This window comes from Equus asinus, chromosome 17, assembly GCF_041296235.1.
Source record: "Equus asinus isolate D_3611 breed Donkey chromosome 17, EquAss-T2T_v2, whole genome shotgun sequence".
Taxonomy (NCBI): domain Eukaryota; kingdom Metazoa; phylum Chordata; class Mammalia; order Perissodactyla; family Equidae; genus Equus; species Equus asinus.
The window spans coordinates 48,417,624-48,440,368 of record NC_091806.1 but is presented as its reverse complement, the minus strand read 5'-3'; the positions used below and the strand labels follow the sequence as shown (position 1 = coordinate 48,440,368).

Here is a 22,745-nt window from a genome sequence, read left to right as displayed (position 1 = left end):
ACGGACAAGCAGGCCCGCCACATTCCCAGAACGGCACATTTCATGCACAGCAAATCATGCTCCGGCCGCTGCCCTGGACTCACCGAGAAGGGCGGCCTAGGGTGCCGAGCCCTCGTCTACGAGCACCTTCTCATATTTCCCGTGTCCGGTGGCCACAAACTTGTACCTCTTCCCAGACGGGGTGCTCTGTTGGGGAAGGAGACCGAGAGCAAAGGTGAGAGCCGCAGTAGGGAGATGGTGCTGCCTCTGGGAAGCCCTCCCAGATGCACTGAAGACAAGCCCCTCTTGGCTCTCACCTGCCAGACCCTCCCTCCCCTCATCAGCCTATTTAGACCCTACCTTAACTGTTGACGACGTCTTGGAGCCACTTGTCTGCTCCCAGAGGCTTTTCTTGCTCATGTCTCCAGCTACAATATCCTGGGGGAAGAAGGAAGGACACGTCACAGGTACAGACCCCTGACCGGGCTCTCAGAGCCCTGGGCCCTTCTCTCCTGCCTGGTCAGGGGCCCAAGGCCTGCCCACCCGCCTCCTTGTGGGACAGCCCAGGGGAAGAGGCAGGAAAGGAAGGTGGCCCTGTCCACCTTCACTTACCCAACCAGCCTTCTGCACACAGCTTTCCACCCCTGGGCAGCCTGGCGACCCCAGCTCCCTCAGATGCCCCACTGCTGTCTGCTCAGACTTCAGCCTTGACGGTCTCCCCCTTCCTTACTGAGGAGGGGGTCCTACCTTGCAGGAGGGGGCCTTGGCGGCGGACTGAGCCTGCACCTCTCCCGTCTCCCACCGGCTCTTGGTACTCGCCACGGCCATACTGGGCAGCTCAATGGAGGGCTGGCGGGCTAGCTTGGGGGTCCGGCCAGCAGTCTGCAGAGGAGATAGAGCCCAGAACTGCTTTAGTGAACGGCCACATGGGCCATGTCAGAGAGGCGTGGTGAGACCCTCCAGCACACGGGCAACATCCTCTGTATCTTCACATTTCCCTGGGAGTGCTGTCACAACGCAGGGCCCAAGCAAGGCACTCTGAAAAGATGTGCATTTCCCTGTTGGTGTACTTGTGAAATCCCCTTGTTCTGGAGAGCACAGGTGATATGATGGGATACGAGACAGATGTGGGGCTATCCTCATGCTACCTATGGCATTAGGGCTGGAGGAGCATGGGTTGCACCGAAGGGAGTTGGTTGGATGGAAGAGTGATGGTTGTACGGAAGGGTATTGGTTAGATGGAAGGGTGTTGGTTGTATGGTGGGGAGTTGGTTGAATGGAGGGGCATTGGTTGTATGGAGGGGTATTGGTTGTATGGAGGATCATTGGTTGAATAGAATAGTGTTGGTTAAATGGAGGGGTGTTGATTAGATGGAGGGGAGTTGGTTGAATGGAAGAGTCTTGGTTGGAAGGAGAGACATTGGTTGGGTGGAGAAGCGTTGGTTGGATAGAGGGGTGTTGGATGGAGGGACATTGATTGGATAGAGTGGTGTTTGTTGAATGGAGTGGTATTGGATGGATAAATGGACACTGGTTGGATGGAGGGCTGTTGGGGGGATTGAGGGGTGTTGGCTGGATGCAGGGACATTGGTTGGATGGAAGAGTGTTTGTTGGATGGAGGGATATTGGCTGCAGGGAGGGCTATTGGTTGCATGGAGGTTGTTTGTTGGATAGAGTGGTGTTGGTTGGATGAAGAAAGGTTGGTTGGATGGAAGAGGATTGGTTATATGAAAGAGTGTTGGTTGAATGGAGGGACATTGGTTGGATGAAGTGGTGTTGGCTGGGTGGAGGGGTATTGATTGGATGGTGGTGTGTTGGTTGGATGGAGGGGTATTTGTTGAATGGAGGAGTGTTGGTTGAATGGAAGGACCTTGTTTGGATGGAGTGGTGGTGGTTGAATGGAAGGGTGCTGGTTGGATAGAGGAGTGTTGGTTGGATAGAGAGGTGTTGGTTGGATGGAATGGTATTGGTTGGATAGAGTGGTGCTGATTGGACGATGGAGTGATGGTTGGATGGAGCAATATGGATTAGATGGAGGAGTATCAGTTGGATCGAAGAGTGTAGGTTGGATGAGGCATTGGTTAGATGGAGGGACGTTGGTTGGATAGAGAAATGGGTGCATGAATGGAGGAGGGATCCAGTAGAAGAGGAGGAGTCTGATCATACCTCGATGGCTTGGGTGTACTGCTCCAGCCGCTCATCAATCTTGGAGATGGGCAGGGCTGGCTGGGACTTCTTCACACTGTTACTGAAGGACAGGAGAAGGGTCATGACTCAGGCCCCTCACTCAGCTTCTATATCCCACTCTGAGGCCCTGCCAGAGTTCTCTCAGGCCCCCGGATCTCAGCCCCTAGGCCCCTCTCTTTCAGCCCCTCTTGGAGAACCCGTTGTCCCAGGCTGGAAAGCAGTCAGACATACCTCTTCTTGATGGAGCGGTTCAGGGACTCGGTTCTGTCACTGAGCTGTGGAAGGTGGGCAGAGCCGTGAGGCTTCAGAGCCAGAGCAAGGCCCGCTCTCTATCCCCAAGCCGCTCCCATCCACCAATCCAACCGCCCATTGGTTTCTTTCTCAAAGATTTGCTGAGAGCAGGGCACAGGGGATAGCGGAGAGCAGGAGCGGATGTGTGGCTGCCTCTCCGGGGCTGTCATTTGCCCAGGAGTCTGGGAGAGAGGAAAAGGCGGCAGGCTTGGGGGCTTGACCTACTTTGATGCTGGGGCTCAGGGGAGGTGAGCCCTGTTCGGTCGTCTCCTCCAGGACCAAGGGGCTGGGTGCCCTGGGCTGCTGACATTTCTGGTGCTGGGAACAGAATATGAAGTTATGGGACTGGATGACCACCACCTGCTTTGCATCTTTCTTGCCCTCTGCCCTGCCCCCGCCCCACCCCCGGGAGCTCCTTCCCCTCCCTGGGCCTCAGGTCCTCTCCGGCCCTGACATGCTCAAGTTCTGGAATTGTCAGCAACAGGGACTGATGAGTCCAGGGAGTTATCACTCCATCACTCAGGGTCACCAAGCCCCACCATCCTCTGAATGTGGGAGCTACAAAGCCTACGGGTAGAGGGAGCTGGCTCCCTCTGGGCTGGTCCCATGAGGCTCAGAGAACATGCAGGCAGCAGAGACAGACCCAGCCCAGGGGTCGGAGTGTGCCCTGACCCCAAGGGGAGCCCCTGTCACCTGCTCCTCTGCCTCCTCAGCCTCTGCCAGGCCTTGGCTGGTCCCCTCTGGGCCTCTGGGCTCTGTCTCGTCCTGGGGATCTGACCCATGGCTCAGGCGCAACTCCTCCAGGCTGACCCCAGCTGGGCTCAGCTTGTCACCATCCTCGTTCCCGGGACCATGCTGGTGGGGCCTGCGGGCAGGAAGAGGGAGGCAATCAGATTGAATGCTATCTGATTGCTTGGTTCAAGTCCCTTCCCGTTTCCAAACCTCAGTTTCCCCATCTGTAAGACGGGGGTGGTCACACCAGTTGAGTGGCAAGGAAACCCGAGACCCCAACTTGTTTGGGGAAATGAGCCTAAGGACCTCAGAGCCGGCCCTCTGTCCCTGGGCCCCCTTGGAGAACAGTGCCCGCTGCTCCATCGCTGCTGGGCAGGCCTCTCTTGACTGAAGGGCACCCTCCCGCTGAGGGTAGACCCTGTCCCCAGGCTCTCTGCACGAGCCCCAGCCTCGTGTCCTGCTTGTCCCTGTCCTCTGTGGGCAGCCTGCTCCTGCCCTGCTCTGCATGGGGGCAAGTGGGAGTGAGGTGGGGTCTGTTGGGGGGGTTTGGGGGCCGGTCAGCTGGAGGACAGGCAAGGGCAGGGTCACAGCTGGGACCACATCTCCCAGGAGAGGGGCTGACCGCGGTGGCACTGGGGAGGGGAGGCCAGCCTGCTGGCAGCTGCGTGGCTCTGCATTTGAGTGGGACCGAACCTGGAGAAGAGGATGGGAAATTCTCGCATTTTCCATGATTTCAGGCCTCTTGGTGTTTGTGCCAGCCAAGACCCAGACCCACCGCCCAAGGTGGGCCGGGGTCTGAGCCAGCGGCAGACACACAGAGGCCCATTCAGCTGCTAGGGTGCGGGCCAGGCAGGTGCGGGGGGCAGGGAGGGGGCCGGCTCTGAGGATCATTCCGGCAAGATTCAGCCGAAGAGCGTAAGTGCCCCCTGCTGTTGGACAGTGGGGCCTGCAGCTGGCTGAGGAGGAAGGAGCAGCGGCCGGCGGGGCTGCGCCCACCCATGTCAACCCCAGCCCCAGCTCAGAAATGCAGACTGTGCCCTGACTCCCAAAGGCAGATGGGGAAACTGAGGCTTGGAGAGGGTAGTTAGTGGGCAGAGGGCTAAGCCAGGACCAGGCCCCAGCTAGGCAGCTGGCTCCTGGGGTGTGGGAGCCTGCTTGTGGGATGGAAAAGCGGTGGTTAAACAAGAGGAGGGGTCTGAGTGAGAGCTCAATGCTGCTTCAGGGTCTCGAAGGGGCTGAGAGGTGGCCCAGAGAGGGGAGAGACTCAAGTCTGGTGACAATTGAGGCAAAGAGCTCCTGAGCAGAGCGAGAACCCTGACTACAGTGGGCCCTGGGACACAGCCTGCAGGGTCCTGAGAGCAGCTCAGACCCCTGACTTGGGGTGGGTGAGGCTCTGGGAGCAGCCCCCCAACCCTGGGCCCCCCGGGTGCTTTGGCTCCCACCCCACCCGGGTTCAGACCGGCAAACACGTCTGCACATCTGGAAAGCTTGTCCCCCCAAGGCCGGCTCGAAGGCCGCACATCTGGAAATACCTGCTCCCCTCCGTGGGAATGGAGATCAGCCAGCCCCGAGGGAGGAAGGGAGGGCGGGTGGCGGGGGCGCAGAGCCTCCATTACGTAAGTGGGCTGCAGATGTGTGCTGATGTGGCAACACCCCGGCCTGAGGCCACAGCTGGGCTGGATGGGGCCCAGGGGCCCAGGGGAGCCCAGGAATGAGATTTCCTCCCCGCCCTCCCACAGCCCCTTCCCCGACCGCCATGCCGTCTTGCCCTCTTCCTCTCTTCTCCCCTCTCACAGCCACGGGGACATTTGGAGGGGCTGGCTGGGAAGGGGACCCCCACTTGCCTGTCCTCCTCCTGCTCCCCCTCCGGACTCTCAGCCCGAGGGGGCGCCCCGCCATCCACAGGCTCCCCAGCTCCGGAGTGCTGCTGCCGCTGCTCCGGCTTCTGCGACCAGTCACCGAAACCCTCATCCTCGTCCAGTTCGGGGGCCTCGGAGGGCTTCAGGCTGAGGCTGGAAGAGCAGCTCAGGGGGCTCAGGACTGGGCACCCCCGCACCTCCTCCCCTCTCAGACCCTGGGCTTCAAGTGGCAGCACCCCATGGCTGGGCTGAGTCTCCCCATTGTCAGAGAATCCTTGAGGACAGCACTATGTCCCTCCATGGCCTGGAGGAGCCTGAGGCCAAGGTTGTGTCTCACACCATTAAGCCAGGGCTCCCCTGTCAGTCTAGGGCTCCCAGAGAGCCGGACTGTGCCTCCCCCATCAGTCTAGGGCTCCCCGAGAGTTGGGCTGTGCCTCCCCTGTCAGTCTAGGGCTCCCCGAGAGCCGGGCTGTGCCTCCCCCGTCAGTCTAGGGCTCCCCGAGAGCCGGACTGTGCCTCCCCCGTCAGTCTAGGGCTCCCCGAGAGCTGGGCTGTGCCTCCCCCGTCACTCTAGGGCTCCCCGAGAGCCGGGCTGTGCCTCCTCCATCAGTCTAGGGCTCTCTGAGAGTTGGGCTGTGCCTCCCCCGTCAGTCTAGGGCTCCCCGAGAGCCGGGCTGTGCCTCCCCCGTCAGTCTAGGGCTCCCCAAGAGCCGGACTGTGCCTCCCCCATCAGTCTAGGGCTCCCCGAGAGCCGGACTATGCCTCCCCCATCAGTCTAGGGCTCCCCGAGAGTTGGGCTGTGCCTCCCCCATCAGTCTAGGGCTCCCCGAGATTTGGGCTGTGCCTCCCCCGTCAGTCTACGGCTCTCTGAGAGTTGGGCTGTGCCTCCCCCATCAGTCTAGGGCTCCTCGAGAGCTGGACTGTGCCTCCCCCTTCAGTCTAGGGCTCCCCGAGAGCCGGGCTGTGCCTCCCCCATCAGTCTACAGCTCTCTGAGAGCTGGACTGTGCCTCCCCCGTCAGTCTACAGCTCTCTGAGAGCTGGGCTGTGCCTCCCCCGTCAGTCTAGGGCTCCCTGAGAGCTGAACTGTGCCTCCCCCGTCAGCCTGGGGTCCCTGCGTGCGGGTGACAGCTCTCTCTGCTCTCCCAGCTGGGCCCCCAGGGCCCTCGCCCGTAGGCTCCTTCCCTGGACGGTAGGGTGAGCCCTGCCTTCTGTCCCCCACTGCAGGCCTGCGACCCTGGCCCCGGTGGGCTCCCCGCCTGCTCCCCAGCCCCTGCCTGGTAGGCCCAGGACCTGGCCTGAGAGGCCACGACCGCTACAGCACCCCACCCCGCCCAGAGCTGCTGACTAGGAGAAAATGCAGCAAGACAGGGCTGGAGGAGGGGGTACGATTGGGAAAACAGCCCAGCCCCTCCGCGGGGCCTCCGTGCAGGAGGAAACGAGCCGGCCCACGGCCCGCCAAGTTGGATGCGGCCTCCCTGAGTCACCGGCAGCGAGGAGCTTGGGCGGGGGGCTTGGAGGCCAGGGCCTCGCAGCTGGGGTCAGAGTCGGTCCAAGCAAGGGCCGGGACCACGCGGTGCGGCCAGGGCCTGAGTCAGCGCCCCCGGGAGGCTCACCGGGAGGGGTGGCCGCACATGTCTCTGGCAGGCTCCACTGGCACCCGCGCTTCGACCCTCACCCTGAGAACCCCTCTGTCTCCTGCCCCTGCTCCAGGGCTGGGCTCCTCCTTGGTGTCATCTGCTCTGGGAACCCCGGCTCAGGGCCCGACCACCAGTGTCCTCCTCTGCCCGGGGGTGCAGGACCAGGCAAGCTGGCTGGAGCTGCTTACAGTTTCTCCTGCTCTGGCTGTTCCGGGGACTGGCCATCTCCGTCCTCGTCCTGGGCCCGCAGCTGCCTGTCCCTCTCTCTCCGGCGCCTCTCCCTCGCGGCCTCTTCTTCATCTTCCACGCTCCACTGAGTGGTGAGCCTGGGGGCCACAGAGACAGTCACGCCACGGCCCGCATCCTGCCTCTCCCATGCAAGCCGGCCTCGAGGGGGCCACGTGGTGAGAAGGCTGAACCAGCCCCTGCCCTCTCTGTGCCTCAGTTTCCCCATCTTTATAGCCGAGGTCACTTGAGATGGTCATGAAGGTGCCCCTGGGTATGGGGTGAAGTCCTGGGGCTGTGTGGGCACCTGGATAGCACGTGCCCCCTGGCAGGAGGCTCCCTGGAGGGGGCTCCCGTGTCCAGACAGGCATGGAGAAAGCCGAGGATGGGATCAGATCCTCCGTTCTCTTCCACCAGTCTGGCTCCCTGGACCTAATCAGAGGCAAGACATAGGCCAGTGCGGCTTTGGCCCCTAGCAGGGAGAAGAGGTCCCTGGATGGGTGGAGAGCTGGCTGTGGCCACGCATCCCACCTGAGTCAAGTGGCTGTAGCTTCGGCCAATCGGGGACTGCCAGGCCGGGCTGGGGTCATGCCAGGAACAGACCCAACTAGGCAGCCACCTGCCTACCCCAACGACCCCAGCAGTGATGCTCCTTCCTGGTCCCTAAGAACACAGCACATTGGGAGAAGGTGACCCAGCAAGAGGGCCGGGGGCCCAGAGAAGAGGCCGCCTCCAGCCTGGCCCTGACCCCACAAATGGGGCGTCCTGCAGGGTCAGCTCACCCAACGCTGCTGCCCACCCTCTCAGAGCACTCTGTGCAGTTTCTCTGGGTTGTTTCAAAGATGGGGAAACTGAGTCCCACCGCATAGCCATGACCAGGAGAGCTTCTTCCCACAGCATGCTGACAGCCATGCTTGCTCCAGGTCCCTCCCTCTGAACTGCACAGGTCTGCCTGGGACGGGGGTCCAGAGCCTATGCACTCTGGCCCTGGCCCAGCAGATGTCGGACCACTGGTGTCCAGTGGGCACCACAGGCCTCGTCTGGCCGGCATGGCCCTGCCTCCCCCAGTTCCGCCGGAGCCAGAGAGAGAGCCCCCGGTCTCTGCTTCTACGGGGTTCACTGCCCCAAGCCAGGGTCTCAGTTCCTTCCTGCCCGTGTCCGCTGCCTGACCCCGCAGCCCGCTCCTTCTGGGCCTCCGTCCCCTGGCCGGGCTGGGCTGGCCCCGTGGTCTCGGCAGCCCTGCCAGCGCATGATCTAATCTCTCCTAGGCCTCCTCGGAGCCTCTCAGACAAAAGCCAGGCCCCTCCACAGCCCCCGCTGCAGGCCTGCTCCCCCCGCTGCGGCCACATGGAACTCCAGCCACGCAAACCAGACGGCCTGCTCAGACCTCCGCACCCCCAGTCCGCCCACCCCGCTCCTCAGAAGTGCCTTCCACTCCCACCCCCACGGGCCCCAGGGAGCCACTTAATTCCCCACACCTGGCTCCCATCAGGCGGCAGATGAGGCCCAGCCTCCTGCTCCGGGCCGCGGCTGGGGGGCCGCGGGGCCGTGTTTGGTTGGGGAGGTAGAGCTTGGGGTGCTTTCGGGGCTGTACGGACCGGGGGTCTGGGGTCCCTCCCGGCTCGGCACACCAGCAGCCCCTCTAAATGGTGGGTGGGAGCTCAGGGCTGCGTCCTGGGCTGCGGGGTGGAGAGAAGGTGCCCTCTCCTGGGATCCCCCCGCTGCGAGGGGGACCCTGGAGGGTGAGACTGGCCACTTTGCTGCCCTCGCTCCCGCGTCCAAGCCATACATGCCCACAGACGTGTTTGCCTTGCAGGGTTTAGGGGGTTTTAGCCAACATGTGGTACATGGGGGTGTGCGTGTGCATTCCTGTGTCTTAGTCTGCAAATGCTGGTAAATGTCCACGGTCATGCATGTGCTCACGGGCCTAAACCTCAGACCCCCTCAGACCTGGTCTCAGGAACTCTCACAGGCCGCTCTCAGACAAAGCAGCCACTCCCGCCCCCCAGACCTCTCCTCCAGGTCCCCGAGACCCTTCACCAGCACAACTGGGTGCAGAGGCCACATGGTGTCTGGTCACCCCACACATAGACATGTGCAATCCCCAGGGTCGGCACATATGGTGCCCTGTCCAGGCCATGACAGCCCCACGCAAGCCTGCACTCAGCTCCCGTCCCAGGCCCCACACGGGAACCCACAGCACATAGCCACGTGGCAGGAACACACATGTGCACACATGCTTTCTCTATGAGCCCCACACTCAGGCCCATGTAGGCACACACCCATGCGCCACACGTGGGCCCGACCACCTACACCATGCACACACGTGTGCACCCACGGATGTCCATGTACACATGCACACTCAGACGTGGGAATAGCTGAGGGCAAAACACCGACTCCAGTCCCCCCGGGGCGCCCCAGCACACTGTCACGGTCTCCCTTGCCATCACCCCAACAGCCCGGGCTAGAGGCCAAGTGAGTTTTCTGAAAACATCATAGCTGAGGGGCTGGCCCCTCCGCCAGTTGCCCCCTGCCATCCACACGTGGCTCCCTGAGCCCTCACAGTCAGGGAGCTTGGGGGGTAGAGTGGGGGTGCAGGGGCTCCCAGTGTCTCCCCCAGCCCCTATGCTGGGAGAAACCGCCAGCCCCTAGCCCCTGACCCAGGGCCCAAGGACAAGGAGCTGGCTCAGCCCCTTCCCTCCTCGCCTCCTCCCTTCCCGCCTGCCCCGGGATGTGAGTAATGCGGCCCCTCCTGGCCCCCTCCCATGACCTCACCCCCTCGCTGATCCACAGCTGGGCTCCGTTCTGGGAACTGAGAGGGGGGCGGCTCTCCTGGGGTGGGGTGGGGGCCTCTGGCCTGGGAAAGGCGCCCCCCCACCCGGCCGGCGGCCCAGACCCCTTGGCACGCTCAGTGGAGCTGTCAGGACGCTGGCGACGGCCGGGCCCGCCCGTGGCCCCTGGCCCAGCCCGCGTGCAGCTGCAAGGGATTTGGTGTTCCTGCGCAAATGCAATTAGGCTATTTCCTGTGTCTGTTCTGGCTCTGTGCACGGCCCAGGCTCAGCCCGAGGGGCTGCTGAGTGGGGCTTCGCCCTTCCTTCCCCGGGGTCAGGCTCTGCTGCGGGGCCTTGCCCCACCCGGGCGCACCAGCGTGCACAGACCCCGTCGAGCCTGCACAGGCTCACGGATCCCTGTTCTGAGTGGGTGGGGGTCCCCGAGTTCAAGGGCTGCCCCTTCTGGCCATGTCCACCCGCTACAGGCCCCCGATTCAAGACGCCAGCCCCTTCCTCTCCTTCCCCCGCAGCCCCCCAGTCCCCACTGAGGGTCCGACGGTGCCAGTCCTGAGCCCAGCCCTGCCAGCTGTCCCATCTCCTTCCTCCCCTGCCCATTTGGCTGGCTCTGGAAGGGGCATCAGGCCTCGGTCCCGCCTCGATTGTGCCCCCTACAGGCGGCTCGTGGCTCTCCCCTCCTGCCTCTTGGTGCCTAAAGATCAGCTCAGAGTCTCAGGGAAAGCTTCGGGCTCCACTAGGGGTGGGGGCCAAAGGGAGGGTAGCCGGGCCGGACCTGGCCTGTCACGGAGGAACTTTTCCTTTAGGCCCACAGACGACGTTCTTGGCCACAAGTCTTCCGGACCCTACTGATGGGAGCTGGCCTGGGAAGCTGGGCCTGGTCACCCCACCAGGAGCTGGGGCACCCGTCTCCCTGCAGACCACCAAGGTCTGCAGCCCCCTCCCGTGGCTAGCATCCGCAGGGGCTTATATGCCATTGAGCGGGATGGACACTTGCAGAGTGACCGGCCCCTCCAGTGACCACAGAGCCCGTGAGTGAAAGGACAGAGTGTGGAGGGAAGTGAGCCCGCCAAGAGGCCTCTTCAGCGTGGCGTCCAGGGGTGGTGGGACATCAGTGCCTCTGATCATCGTGGTCAGAGGGCAGCTCCCAAGGCCGAGGTTGGGGCCCTGTTGGGTAGCTCAGGAGAGGAGAGCAATGGCTGGGCACCACCCACGCCCCACCACTCAGGGGGTGCCTCTCCCTGGTGGTGCAAAGCAGGCCGAGGGGAGGGGCTTGCGGCGTGGCATTGCCAGGGCACCGGCTGGCACTCCTCCTTGCAGAGAGGCAGCTGGGGTGAGCCAGGAGCACACACAGCCCATGTGAGCCGGCGGGTGGCAGTGGGGTGGCTGCTGCAGGCAGGGGTGTGGGCACAGGAACTATGGCTTCAGAGAACCGGCCCCCCCACCGCCTTGGCACTGGTCCCACTCACCTTCCCGGCCCAGCCCTCCTTCCAGCAGCACCTTTCTGGGTGTGTCCGTGCCCTGCTGGGCGTGGGGGGGAGGTGACCCATTTCCAGTGGGCCAGGCAGACAAGCCCCATTGCCCAGGGAAGCCCAGGAGGCAACTTTGGTCTGAAAGATGAGCAGGGGTTTGTGGGCCCGGGAGAGGGTGAGGCAAGAGCGAGGACCGCTCGGCATGGCTGAGGCCAGGAGGGCGTGGCTGTGGGTAGGTCACAGCGGGTCCCTGCAGCCCCTCATGGGCTGCCCTGGCAGATCCCAAGCCAGCACAGGCACCGTCAGGTTAGCATTCTGGAAGGAGGCCCAGTTGGGACGAGAAGGGGAAGACACAGGGGGATTAAGAAGGAGAAGGGACAAGCCCGGATGGTGCAGCAGACAAAGGGTTGGCAGCCTCCAGATCTCCCTGGGTGTCAGTCCTGCACCCCAAGAGGGGAGATGTAGGGACCCCAGGAGGAGGCACCCAGTTAAGTGTGGCATGGGGAGTGCCTGGGGACCCCCGGGTAGACGGTCAGTAGGAAGGGACTGCAAGTGCAAAGGGGCTCAGGCTAACCTGGGGAGAGCCCTGGGGATGAGCAAGCCCTAAGGAGTCCGGGGGCAGCACCGGAGAGGGCGCCACAGCTGGGGCATCAGGCGCCCTAGGTGACCCAGCACAGGGTGTGGTCTGGGGCTGAGCATGAGAGCTTGGGAGAGGCTGGGGGCGCCAAGACCCTCAGGGCTCCAGACCCAGGCCTCCTCTGTCTCCTTCCATCCCTCCAACATGGGGCCTCTCTCCTCCCCAAGGGCTCCTCCAGGGCCTGGTCTGCAGGGGTGCACGGGGCTCAGAGCTGAGGCCCAGCCTCGGCGGGCTCCTGGACAACAGCCTGGACCGTCACCCCACCACTGGAGGCTCAGTGTCCCTATGGGACAACGAGTGAGCTGACCCGTGCCGAGCGCTCAGCTCTGCCCTGCATGCAGGAGTGCCAGCCTTCCTGACCCCTCCATCGCTGTCACTCCCAGAGGGGCCGCACTAACGGGGCAGGACCCAGGGGCCTGGGGCCTTAGGTCTCGGGAAGATCCCCGATGTGGAGCAGCTAAGCTGGGCTGTGGGGGCTATGGAAGGTTCTGACCAGGGAGGAGAGCGCAGGGTGGGGGCAGTTGGAGGCAGGCGTTGGGGGATGGCGCCTATTGTCATCCTCGGGGTGACCGGATGAGGCCCGCAGCTGCAGGGCCTGGGATGGAAGGGAGGGCTGAGTGGGGGGGGACTACAGAGCCAGTGTCAGCCTGGCGGTCAGTCACCCCAGGCGGAGGGAGCTGCCTGAGGAGGGGCCCAAAGGGAGGCCGAAAGGGCAAGAGAAGCCTGGGAAGCATCCCAGCCCCTCCAGGGAGAAGGGAGGCTGGGACCGGGGCGGGCCTGGGGCTTTGGTCTCTGACCCCCTTCCCAGGGTGAGACCGTAGGCCCAGCCTCAAGCTCCCCGGTGCTGCCCCACTCAGCAGGGTGAGAACCGAGACCCCCGCAGGCAGGCCCAGCTCCCGCTCCCCACCAGCTGGCACTGCTGGTAGACCTGTGCCCCCAGGAAGGAGGCCGAAGCAGCACCAGGGCAGGCCTGGCACACACCCTGCCACATGTACCTCCCTCTTGGCCCTGGTGGGCAGGTCATATCTGGGAAGCCCCCCTGGAGGAGGGGACATCTGTCTGCAAAGTTGTCTTCCTCCACATCTATGGAGAGGATGGCAACCTAAAGGGCACAGGCTGGGGGTGCAGGCTGGCCCCAAGGGGTGGGGAGAGAGGGAGTCCTCAAGGGGCCAGGCCTCCAGGGCATCCTTCCCGGTGCCCCGGGAGACAAAGGCACAGCCACAGGCTCCTGGAGCCCAGAGCTGGAAGGAGAGAGGCTAGCCCTATGTGCCACATGCCCATGGCCTGAGGCCAAGGCATTGTGGTTGTGGCCCCCAGAGAGGAGGGCAGGGATGCCCTGCCCCACCCAGGCCTCCAGCTCGCTCCCAGCCCCCAGGGAGGAGGAATGCCCTGTGACCTGGGCAGGCAGCCTTGCCTCTCTCAGCCCTGCCTCAGGGAAAGTCAGAGCAGCCTGTCCACAGGGGCCATTTACACCAGCAGTGACATTAGCCCAGAGCCCCGAGTCCCCAGCCTTCTGCCCAGGCGTCGCCCCCTCCGCGGGGCCCAGGTGGGGCCTCAGTTATCACAGTGTGGTCTCTGCAGGGCCCCAGCCGGGCCTCTCAGCCCCATGCCACCTCGTCTTCCCACAGTGGGGCAGCATCTGGGGCCTCTCATCTGGGAGGACTCCTAGCTGCCTGACCCAGAACCCCCAAAACAACGAACCGCCCCTTTGCATGTCTTTCCCGGCTGGCCCCAGGAGCAGACCAGGGAGAGGCGGCCTCTGTCCTGGCCCCCCAGTTACCAGGGACCTCTCAGGCCAAGTCTTGGCCCTCGTTCCATCCCCACTGGCCCCCGGTAGTCACTTCCACCAGCTCCAGACCCCACCCAGCCTAGGACAGCCCCACCGCCAGCCTTGAGGTGCCACTCAGTTCTCATCCCACTCAATGGGGCAGTCACCCCACCTTACAGATGAGGAGTGTGGCTGGGAGGTGACAAGTGCTGGGCCTGAGGTCTCCCAATGGGAAGGAGAGGCAGGGAGCCCTCAGCCACCCCTGCCACCGTCCCCAGCCTCCCTCCCTGGGCTGGGCTCCCTGGTCTCCTCAGTGACACCCCGACGTCAGCCACCTGCTCCATAACCTCTGAGGCAATCCAGGTTTGAGTTCCACATCTCCCTCACAGCCGGCCTGTCCTCTATCATCACAATTCCTCCAAACCCGTAGCCTCCCTGAGTCTTCCCCCTCCCTCCTCTGCCCTCTCTGTCTCCCCCTACCCTCTCCCTCCCTTCCCTCTCTGGCACTTTATTTTGCCAGGTGCTAGGGACCCAAAGATGGGTGCGATTTCTTCCCTGCCCTTATAGACCTAAGAGGCTGCCAAGAGAACCGGCGCCAACCCCGTGGGGTGGTTTGGGGGCCACAGAGAAGGCCCCGATTCCAAGCTTTGTTTTGGGGGGGACTGGCTCATAGGATGTCCCTACAGGGTAGGGGTGAGGGGTGGAGACCCGTCAAGGAAGGGAGGGGCAGCACACGGACGTGCGGGCATCTAGGAGGCGTTCTGGGGGCACTGCGACCAAGGGGACGGGGCAGGGCAGGGCAAAGCAGACAGAGCGGGGCCCCCACCACAGCCCTGCCTTTCTCCTTCCAGCCTCCCGGAGCCCCCCTGTGAAGCCCATCCCCTCCTGGGTGACCCACAGACCCAGTGGGCGCACCCTCGTGTCCTGACTCTCTCACCTTGGGGGAGAGCGGGGGGGCATCTGCTGCTATCGGTTCCCTACCCCCCACAACCTGCTCCAGACCCACCCAGTCCCAAACCTGCCCCCTAGCAGGAGCTGCTCCCCTGGGCGCCTGGCGCTGCTGCCCGCTGCCTGCACCTGCGAACGGCCCACGTAGGATGAGCAAGACCCCGTTCCCGGCTCTGGGGTGGGAAGGTCGCTCCTGGATAGGCCTGCCCCCATTGCAGCACCCGGCCTCGGGATCCTGCGAAAACCTTCACCCCAGACCTGGACACGACGGCTCCCTCGGGACCCACAAAGCTCCTGGGGGACCAGGCTCTGAATGCCAGCTGGGGCGACCACAGCCCAGGCCTGCCCATCACTCCACCTTGCCCCTAAGGTGTCCAGGTCGATTGGAGGGACCCTCATTGTTCACCCAAACAGCCCGATGGCAAGGGAGCTGTGACAGGAGTGGCAGCCACTCAGGTGCCTCTGGCCTGAGGGCATCCGCGACTCCTAAACCTTCCTTATGGGGCTTCGCCCACTCACAGATCTCCTTTTACAGCTTGGCTCCACAGACCCCCGAGCCTGGGGTCCTTGAAGACCCTGCCAAGACTGGAAAGTGGACACGTGGGCCCAGAGCCCCTCTATCCCAGGCTTCCCCTCGGTCTGGAGAGGCTGGGTCAAGGACCGTCCACCTCGGCCCCAGAGTAGGGTCCAGAACCGAGCTTGACATCCCACTGGCTAGCCCGTCACCTCCCTCTGGCTGGGCGTCCTACCTCTTGTGATGTGCTCCGTGGTCAGCCTCCTCGCCCTGGCACCATGGCTCTTCTACACCTCTGCCCGCATCTGCTCTGACCAGCCTGCCCTTTCAGGCACGGGGTCAGGAGTCAAGGCCTCACCCTCCTCTGGGTTCATCCTGCCTGTTGGAGCTGGCACAACTGTGGCTGGCGCTGGCCCTCTGCCCCGTGCACTGCACACGCGGGTCTTTCCGTTCTCCTCCGAGTCACTGACCACAGCGCTGCAGGAACCTGGCCCGAGTGCCGTGGCAGCCCGGGAGACCGCCCCTCGGCTCTCAGCATCCTCTGCCGCAGCCAGCGCCCCTGCCCACTGCTACGCCTACACGCTGCTCCGCTCCAGGCCGACCTCCCGGAAACCGGACAAGCGGGCTGACCACACGGCGCCCGACTGCCTGGCAGCCCCGCTGCGTCTCTGAGTCCAGCCCAGTCTCCTCTCAGCGCTGGACGGCCCTCCGGGAGAGCCGGGCGCTCCCGAGCGGGCTGAGACTGCCTGGCACAGCTCTCAGAGCGCTCCGGAGGCCAGCTCTGGCACGTTCCGTGACACGCGACTAGGGGCTGGCACCGGCTGAAGCCTCTGCCATCCCCTTCCCCTTTCTTCCTGCCCGGTGTAGCCAGCTCCACCTCACACCCTGAAGGCCCCACGTACGCTCTGTGCCCCGGGATTGCCGAAATGACTCTGGTCCTGTCGAGTCCTGGGGTCTGCACGTCGTTCCAGACTTGGCTGCCCACCTGGGCGGGAGCCGCAGCCTGACACCCGACCACCTGTCCGTCCGCTCCCGGCTCTGGCCCCCAAGCGCACGCGCTGCCGGACCCTCTGTCTGATGCCTCAGGCGGTTTCTGCCGCCCGGGCTCTGCATGCCCTTCTTGGCCCCCAGCCCCTTCTCTGAGGGCTCCTTGACCCCCAACCCCTCAGGACTGATCATTCCAGGAGGCGCTGGGGGGCACAGCAGAACAGAAGGAGCCGGTCTGTGCCACTGGACTGGCCCTAATTCAGCCTCCGTTGTGCCACCCCCTGGCTGTGGGTCCTCTGCAGACCCCTGCTGCTGGCGCCCAGAGCAGTGGGCAAGACCCCAAGCCTCCCTGGGCCTCAGCTTCCTTATCCACACAGACCGGGACGGGGCAGCCTCAGTGGGCCCGCAAAACTCACGTGAACGTCTGGGAGTCTCACCAGCTGAGATCAGGCACGACCTGCCCTGGGCCTCTGCCCCTGGGGTCCCAGCCAGGAGCTGGGGGCTCTGCCGGTACAGCCCCCTTTAAAGGGGCAAAGTGACCTGTCCACAGCCAGCACATGGCTCCTCGTGGCCATCCTCTCGTCACCCCATTACAGACGAGGAAACTGAGGCTGAGAGGTGCAGATTCTCACGGGGGCCACCCATAGCCCCCGAGGGCGGGTGTGGAGACCAGGCATGGCGGGAGCCCATTCAGGGGTCCTGATCCCTCCCCTTGTGGGCTTCTCCCCTTCTCCCTGTTCCCTTCTGCTGTTGCACTTGCTGGGCCTCACCTGGTCTGCCCTGCTCCCCTCTCCTTTGCCTGCCTGCCCCATCCTGTCTGCCCGGAGGGTCAGGAGTAGACGTTGGATGCTGCTGCAATGTCTCCCGGATTCGGCACCGCACCCAGGCCCTCGGCGTCCTCCCCGTCTGCTGCACGGGGACCTCGGCGGATGGTGAGCATCCTCATCTCCTGCCTCCTCTGTCCCTTCTCTTTTCTGCTTTCACTCTGCCCCTCCTCCGCTGGACCACCGTGCCCGCCGGTCCCCACTCTCCCTCTCTCTGCCTTCGTGAGGGTCCTGCGGCTCTCGCCTTCTCTCCGCTCTCTTTTCCTCACCTCTGTTTTCTCTCTCAGTCCTCCACTCCTTCTCTTTTCTCTCTTTTCTTCTCCTTCCTCCTCCCACCACCTGGTAGGACACATCCTGGGGTCAGGAGAGTCTCACAGCCCACAGGGCCCATGGTTCCCTAGCCCCCAGCCTCAGCTCCACAAGCCTCACCTCAGGCCCGCCTCTGGACCTCCCCTTGCCCGTCCAGCAGCTGTCCCTCACGGCCACACTCTCACCTTTCCAGGTGGGTCAGGGTCTGATCCCACTCAGTGCCCAGGGCTGGGGCCCTGCATCCTTCTCCCTGACGCCCAGGGGCCACCAAGAAATTCTCACGCCCCAGCGCCCACGTGCAGTGGGTGCCGGCCTGGCCCCTGGATACTTGTGTGGGTCGGCCTGTGGCCACCAACCTGTGCTGAGCCGTTCTGAGCCTGGCGAGGTGTTCCTGGGGGCTATACCCCCTCCAGCCATCCCTTGGGGCCCAGGAACCCCGGGGTGCTCTCTCAGGGCTCTGGCAGGGGCGTGGGGGTTGAGCCCCCAGGTGCCCGGTGCACCCCAGCCGTGGCTTGCTTGCCGCTCTGTCCTGCTCTGGTTCTCGGGCTGGGGCTGGAGCCCGGCCTGAACCTCAGCGCTCTGGGCTCCGGCCCTGACACCCTGCCCAGGGGGCTGGGCCACTCGGTCCCTGTACCCCCTGCTGCCGGCTCTCCCAGGCTCCTGGGGCAGCACCGGCTCTGGCCGACAGACCACCTGGTCCCGCACTGGCGCCACCCACCAGGCATGGGTGCTGCCAGGGCTTGGGTCACCCCACCCACCGGATCTGGGCCTTGGGTGGGCCCGAGGCAGCCACGCCCCTTTGGACACTGTGGTTTGGAGGCTTGGCTTCCGCCACCCCCCCCAGGCCAGCCCAGCAGGCTGCCGGTCCCATCCCTTGCCCTGCTGGTCACCCCGGGGTCCCCAGAGGCCTCCTGGGCCTGGCTGCCCAAGGGTGGGAGAGCCACGGAGAGCGCCATCCTCTCCTCGGAGGGCGTACACCTAGAGTGGCGGCAGAGGGGCTCTCAGCAACCCTCCTCCAGCTTCCAGAGCCTCCCCTGGGGGCCGGGAGCCCGAATGCTGACGAGGACCCAGCCAGGGTGACCCGGCCAGCCCCTTTGCTCTGTGCCAGCCTGGGCCTCACCTCACAAAGCCAGGCTCCCAAGGACTGTGGGACCAGGAAAGTGGCCGAGAGTCCAGGTGACCTCTGGAAGTGAGCAGGCCGGGGTCCCCTCGCTGCCCCCTGACTGCCCCTACGCTGGCCTGACCCAGGGTGGGCCTGGGGAGAGCCTGAGTCACCCTAGGCTGGAGGGGCGTGGCGAGTGGCTTCCAGCCACCTGGGCAGGGGCAGAGCAGGGCACACGGGCACTGCAGGGTGGGCTGTCAGCCCTGGGGTCTGGCCCTGCAGCCTGGAGCCTCATGCTGGGCCTAGACAGACGGGGAGATACAGGCGTCCAGGTGGCCACACAGGCCCTGGATAAACCAGATTGAGACGTGGAGGAAGATGGGCAGGGCACGGATGACTTCCCAGCTGGCCCATAGGGTCATTTTTAATCCGCTTAAACTGGATTCAATTTACACCACGGCCACTGCTGGCACCCAGCATGCCTCTCTGGAGCTTGTCACAGAGAGGGGTCATGCCCTGCCCCTGACGTCCCCCTTCCCTCCTCGCCCAGGCGTCTGCAGTGAAGGTTTGGGGTGAAGTGGCAGGCTCCCCACTCCCAAGGTGACCTGGGACAAGGCATCACCTCTCTGAGCCTGGTTTTCTGTGTGTCAAACGGGGACAGGGGGCCTGTCTGCCGGGGTCGGGGGGGCCACGAGAAGTTCGATCTGTTAGATGCTGGAGAGACGCTGACAACCGCGAGGGTGGCAGGAATGTCACCTGCCTGGCAGGGCCTCACGTGTCCCTTGGGTGCGTACTGCCCAGCGCATCACTGGGTCAGGGGCCTGGAGGGTGTGTGGGCTGGTGCCTGTCTGTGAGCATCACCACGTGCGGTTCTGTCGATCCACTCACGGTGGCTGGACAGCCATGCTTCTGTTATTCCTCGCGAAGGACTCTCCCCTGCACCCCGTGGCCCCCTCCTACCGTGGACATTTTCGGGGAGTTCAAGGGACACTTCCTTCTGCGCCTGCCCCACTGGCCAGCCACCCGTAGGCCCACCTGACCCCAGCTCAGTTTCTTGGGGGCTCACCCTGAGCCTTCAGCCAAGCTGAAGCTGCACCCTCCATGCTCCACTGGGGACCCCAGCATGCCCCTGCTCCCCAGCCTGGCGCTGGTTTGAGAACGGAACCAAAGCCCCAGCCGGACGGGCGCTTGTGGCTCAGGTCCTCCTGTGACCAGGTTCACGTGTGCCCAGCCAGGCCCTGGGGCTCTGCTGTCATTCCCGGGGGGGCTGGATGGTTCCCCACTTGGGCCTCAGTTTCCCCATTTGTTAAGTGGTGCTAATGAGCCCCAGGGACTGACCCGGGCGCTCCTCCATCCCTGGGCCACAGAGCTCCCCAGTAGGGGACACTGGTGACCCCTGGGAGGACATATCTCAGCCAGGCAGGGACAAATCCCACCTGAGATGCGTGGCCCGGCATGAGGGTCTTCTGGTCAGCCGTGCCAGCTGGGCAGGCCGGGCAGAGCCAGGAAGCGACAGGTGGCACCCAGGAGATGACTCAGGGCGGGGCTGCCTTCTGAGGGGGCAGGGGTGCCGAGAGGGAGCATGCCCAGCAGAGGCCCCCTCGAACCCGGCCGCTGGTCCCGACTCTGGTGGGGCGGCCCTTGGGCCGTGCCAGGGTGAGGCTGGGAGCGGGCCGTCATCCTGTGTCTGCAGGGACCGGGCCAGCCGGAGCTAGAGGGGCTGGGACTGCTCTCAGCTCTGCTCAGATGCTGCTGAGCCCACCTGCACGCCTCCTCTCTCCCAATGTCAGGGCTTGGGTAGACCTGGGGATGCTGAGAGAGGCCTGCCCAGCGGCCCAGGAGCTTGCAGTCTGCCTGGCATGCTCCCTGCCACCACGGAGACGGGCGGTAGGCTCACCAGGCCTGGCAGAGGAGGACAGTCCTCCCCACTCGGGAGAATTCAAGACAGACTGCTTGGAGGAGGCAGCATTTCAACTGGGCCTTAGATACCTGGAAGGGCTTAGGAGGAGGAAGAGCACTGCAGGCGGCTCAGAGGGAGGCAGTGAGTGGCCGTGTCTCAGAGTAGTAGCTCTGAACCTGCCTGTGGCCAAGCTCTGTAGAGCCTCTGGCCCTTTGCCTCTGCTTTCTTCACAACCCTGCGAGGCAGGTACCACCATACCACTACTTCATGGAGGAGGAAACTGAGGCTCAGAAAGGATAGGGCACTGGCCCGAGGCGTGACAACGCAGGAGCCAGGCTTCCAGCCCCAGAAGATCTGACTCTGAGGCCTGAGCACTCACAACGGTGCCACAGGGCCGCCATGCGGGGCTGGTGCTCTAAGGGCAGTGTGGAAGAGGTGACTGCAAAGTGCAGTTTCATCATCGTAAGGGGTGACTGGATGGTCCCCGAGGGTCGGCGGGACCAGAGGTGAGGCCCGGAAGCCGCTCTTGACTCTGGGCACGTGAGCCAGGGCGGGGCCTGCGGGGCCAGAGAGGGGTCTTCGAGCAGAGAGTGGCGCTGCCCAAGGCTGACGGTGCCGATGGGAGAGCAGGAGGTGGACGCGCTGCCAGGTGCAGGGAGGAGACCCAGCCCGCGGGCACGCACCCACACGGGTGTGCACACAGCGCAGCAGGCCTGGCGCACCCCTCATCCTGCCACGGCGCAGGGGCTGTGGGGCCACCGGGGCTGGGCCGGCCTCCTGCGAAAGGCTCGGGGAGCCTCACGCCCAGGGCCGGCCTGGCGGAGCCGCGCCAGCCCTGGCTCAGCGGGTGCCAGGCGTCTGTGGGTGGCGCTGGCACGGGCACCCCGCCCTGGCCTCCGTGCCCAGCCTGGGCCGGGAGGGACCTACCTCAGGAGGTTCTCCAGGCCCTGTCTGCTAGCATCCCTCCTCAGGAGCGCCGAGCTGCTCATGCTGCTGGCGGCCGCCCGCCTGGCCAGCGACCTGGCCTGACCCCAGCCCTGGGGACGCTGCTGCTCGCGCTTCAAAGGCTCCTGTCCCGCCGGCCCTGTCTGCTGCCCTCCTCCTGCTCCTCCTCCTGTAACTTGGACCCCCCGCTCCCCCCTCTCTCTTTCTTTCCTTTTCTTTCTTTTTTTCCCCTCCCTTCCTCTCCTCCGCCCTCTGTCCTGTCTCTCTACCTCCGAGCTGTCTCTCCCTCTGTCTGGCGTCTGGTCTCTCTCTGGCCCTGACACCCCCTCCCCTGTCTGTTCTCTCTGTCTGCTTGTCTGTGACCTTCTGTCTGTCCGTCCTGGCCCCTCTGGCCTCGGGGGTCTCCCTGGCTGCCTCCCCTCTGGGCGCCTAGGTGCCCTCTGGCCTGTCTCTGAGCCTTGCGGCCCCTGTGGGTCTCTCGTTGGACGCTTAGCAGCTGCTTCCCTTTTGTTCCCCCCAGCCCCTACTCCGCCCCCGTGGTCTCCCCACCTCCACCTCCCCCTCCTTCTGAGACTAGTAAAAATGTCAGAGAGAAAACCCTCCCAGCCTAGCAGCCTGGGGGCTTAGCAGGACCTGGAGGCCTGTGATGGGCAGCATGTTGCTGCCTCGCTCCTCTCTCGCCTCCCCCCAACCCAGGCGGTGGCTGCTCCCTGCCTCCCTCACTCTCCTTCATCTCACCTCCCCCCACTCTCAGGGGGCCTGGTGCCCCAAACCTGCCTCTCCATCCCTGGGCCTTGCCCCCTCGGCCTGGCCTGGCCGGCCGTTCTCTGGCCCTCTTTCGCTCTCCTGTGTCTGTCTTTGGATCCTCTCTCCCCCCTGCCCTGCCCCATCCTGGGCCCTCTGGTCCTTCCTGTGTGGGCCTGGTCTGCCTCACCTGCCTCGCTGGTCTCACACTCAGCCCCTCTCTCCTCTCTCTTCCCTCTGCTGTCTCTCTCAGTCCCTATCTCTGTCTCCCTCCCTCCTTCCTCCCCCTCCTTTTCTCTCCCCTCCCTTCCTCCCCTCCCTTCCTCCTCTCCCCCTCCCTCCTGGTTCTCCATTTTCCTTTGTTCATTCCCAGTCCTCTGCTCCTGTTATCACCTCAAGGGGGAGGCCGGGGCACCCCAGGAGCCTTCTCTGCTCCCCAAATGGGGAAGCTGCTGCCGCATCCCCAGCCCCCCATTAAACTGTACTGGAAGGTCAGAGTGGGGAGACCCCAGAGAGGCAGAGACGAACACAGCCTCTGCCGTTTGGCATCCCGGAGCCATGCTCCCAAGAAGTGACCGGTGGGCACAAGGTCAGCACAGTGCCCTAGCCAGCTGGGCCCCTTGCCCCTGTCTTCTGGCCAAGGCCCGAGGAAAAGCAGCCCAGCCCTTTGTTTCTCTGGTTGGGCTCAGTCCCCATGACTCACTTGAGAACACTCGTGGCTAGTGACTGGGCGAGGGGAGGGCCGGGCCTCACATTCACAGCGAGTCGCGGAGGGCCAGCTCCGTGCCAGTGGTCTTACATCCAGTGGGTCTCCCAGCTCACCAACGCTCACAACCGCCCCGAGAGGCAGACGCCACATCCGCATGTCCCAGACGGGGAAACTGAGATCCGAGATCAC

The 22,745-nt window shown here is 64.3% G+C and overlaps 1 protein-coding gene across 8 annotated transcripts in view; it reads right to left on the bottom strand.

Annotated features, from left to right (window-relative positions):
- Nucleotides 1–22,745, bottom strand: part of LSP1 (lymphocyte specific protein 1) — a 40,796-nt gene that overhangs the window by 4,710 nt on the left and 13,341 nt on the right. The window contains exons 1-11 of one of the 8 annotated variants that reach the window (XM_070488394.1): nt 8,082–8,177; nt 7,219–7,343; nt 6,875–7,012; nt 5,034–5,201; nt 3,151–3,322; nt 2,683–2,775; nt 2,398–2,441; nt 2,146–2,227; nt 727–861; nt 340–417; nt 84–186 (exon numbers count right to left, since the gene is read on the bottom strand). In XM_070488394.1, the coding sequence (XP_070344495.1) occupies nt 97–186; nt 340–417; nt 727–861; nt 2,146–2,227; nt 2,398–2,441; nt 2,683–2,775; nt 3,151–3,322; nt 5,034–5,201; nt 6,875–7,012; nt 7,219–7,343; nt 8,082–8,162 (1,206 nt within the window). In that variant the 5' untranslated portion in view covers nt 8,163–8,177 and the 3' untranslated portion in view covers nt 84–96. Of the gene's footprint in view, nt 1–83; nt 187–339; nt 418–726; nt 862–2,145; nt 2,228–2,397; nt 2,442–2,682; nt 2,776–3,150; nt 3,323–5,033; nt 5,202–6,874; nt 7,013–7,218; nt 7,344–7,773; nt 8,023–8,081; nt 8,178–11,166; nt 11,373–21,085; nt 21,579–22,745 lie in introns of those variants that run through there. The other 7 variants (XM_014830189.2, XM_070488395.1, XM_070488396.1 and 4 more) reach the window with 7 other exon arrangements.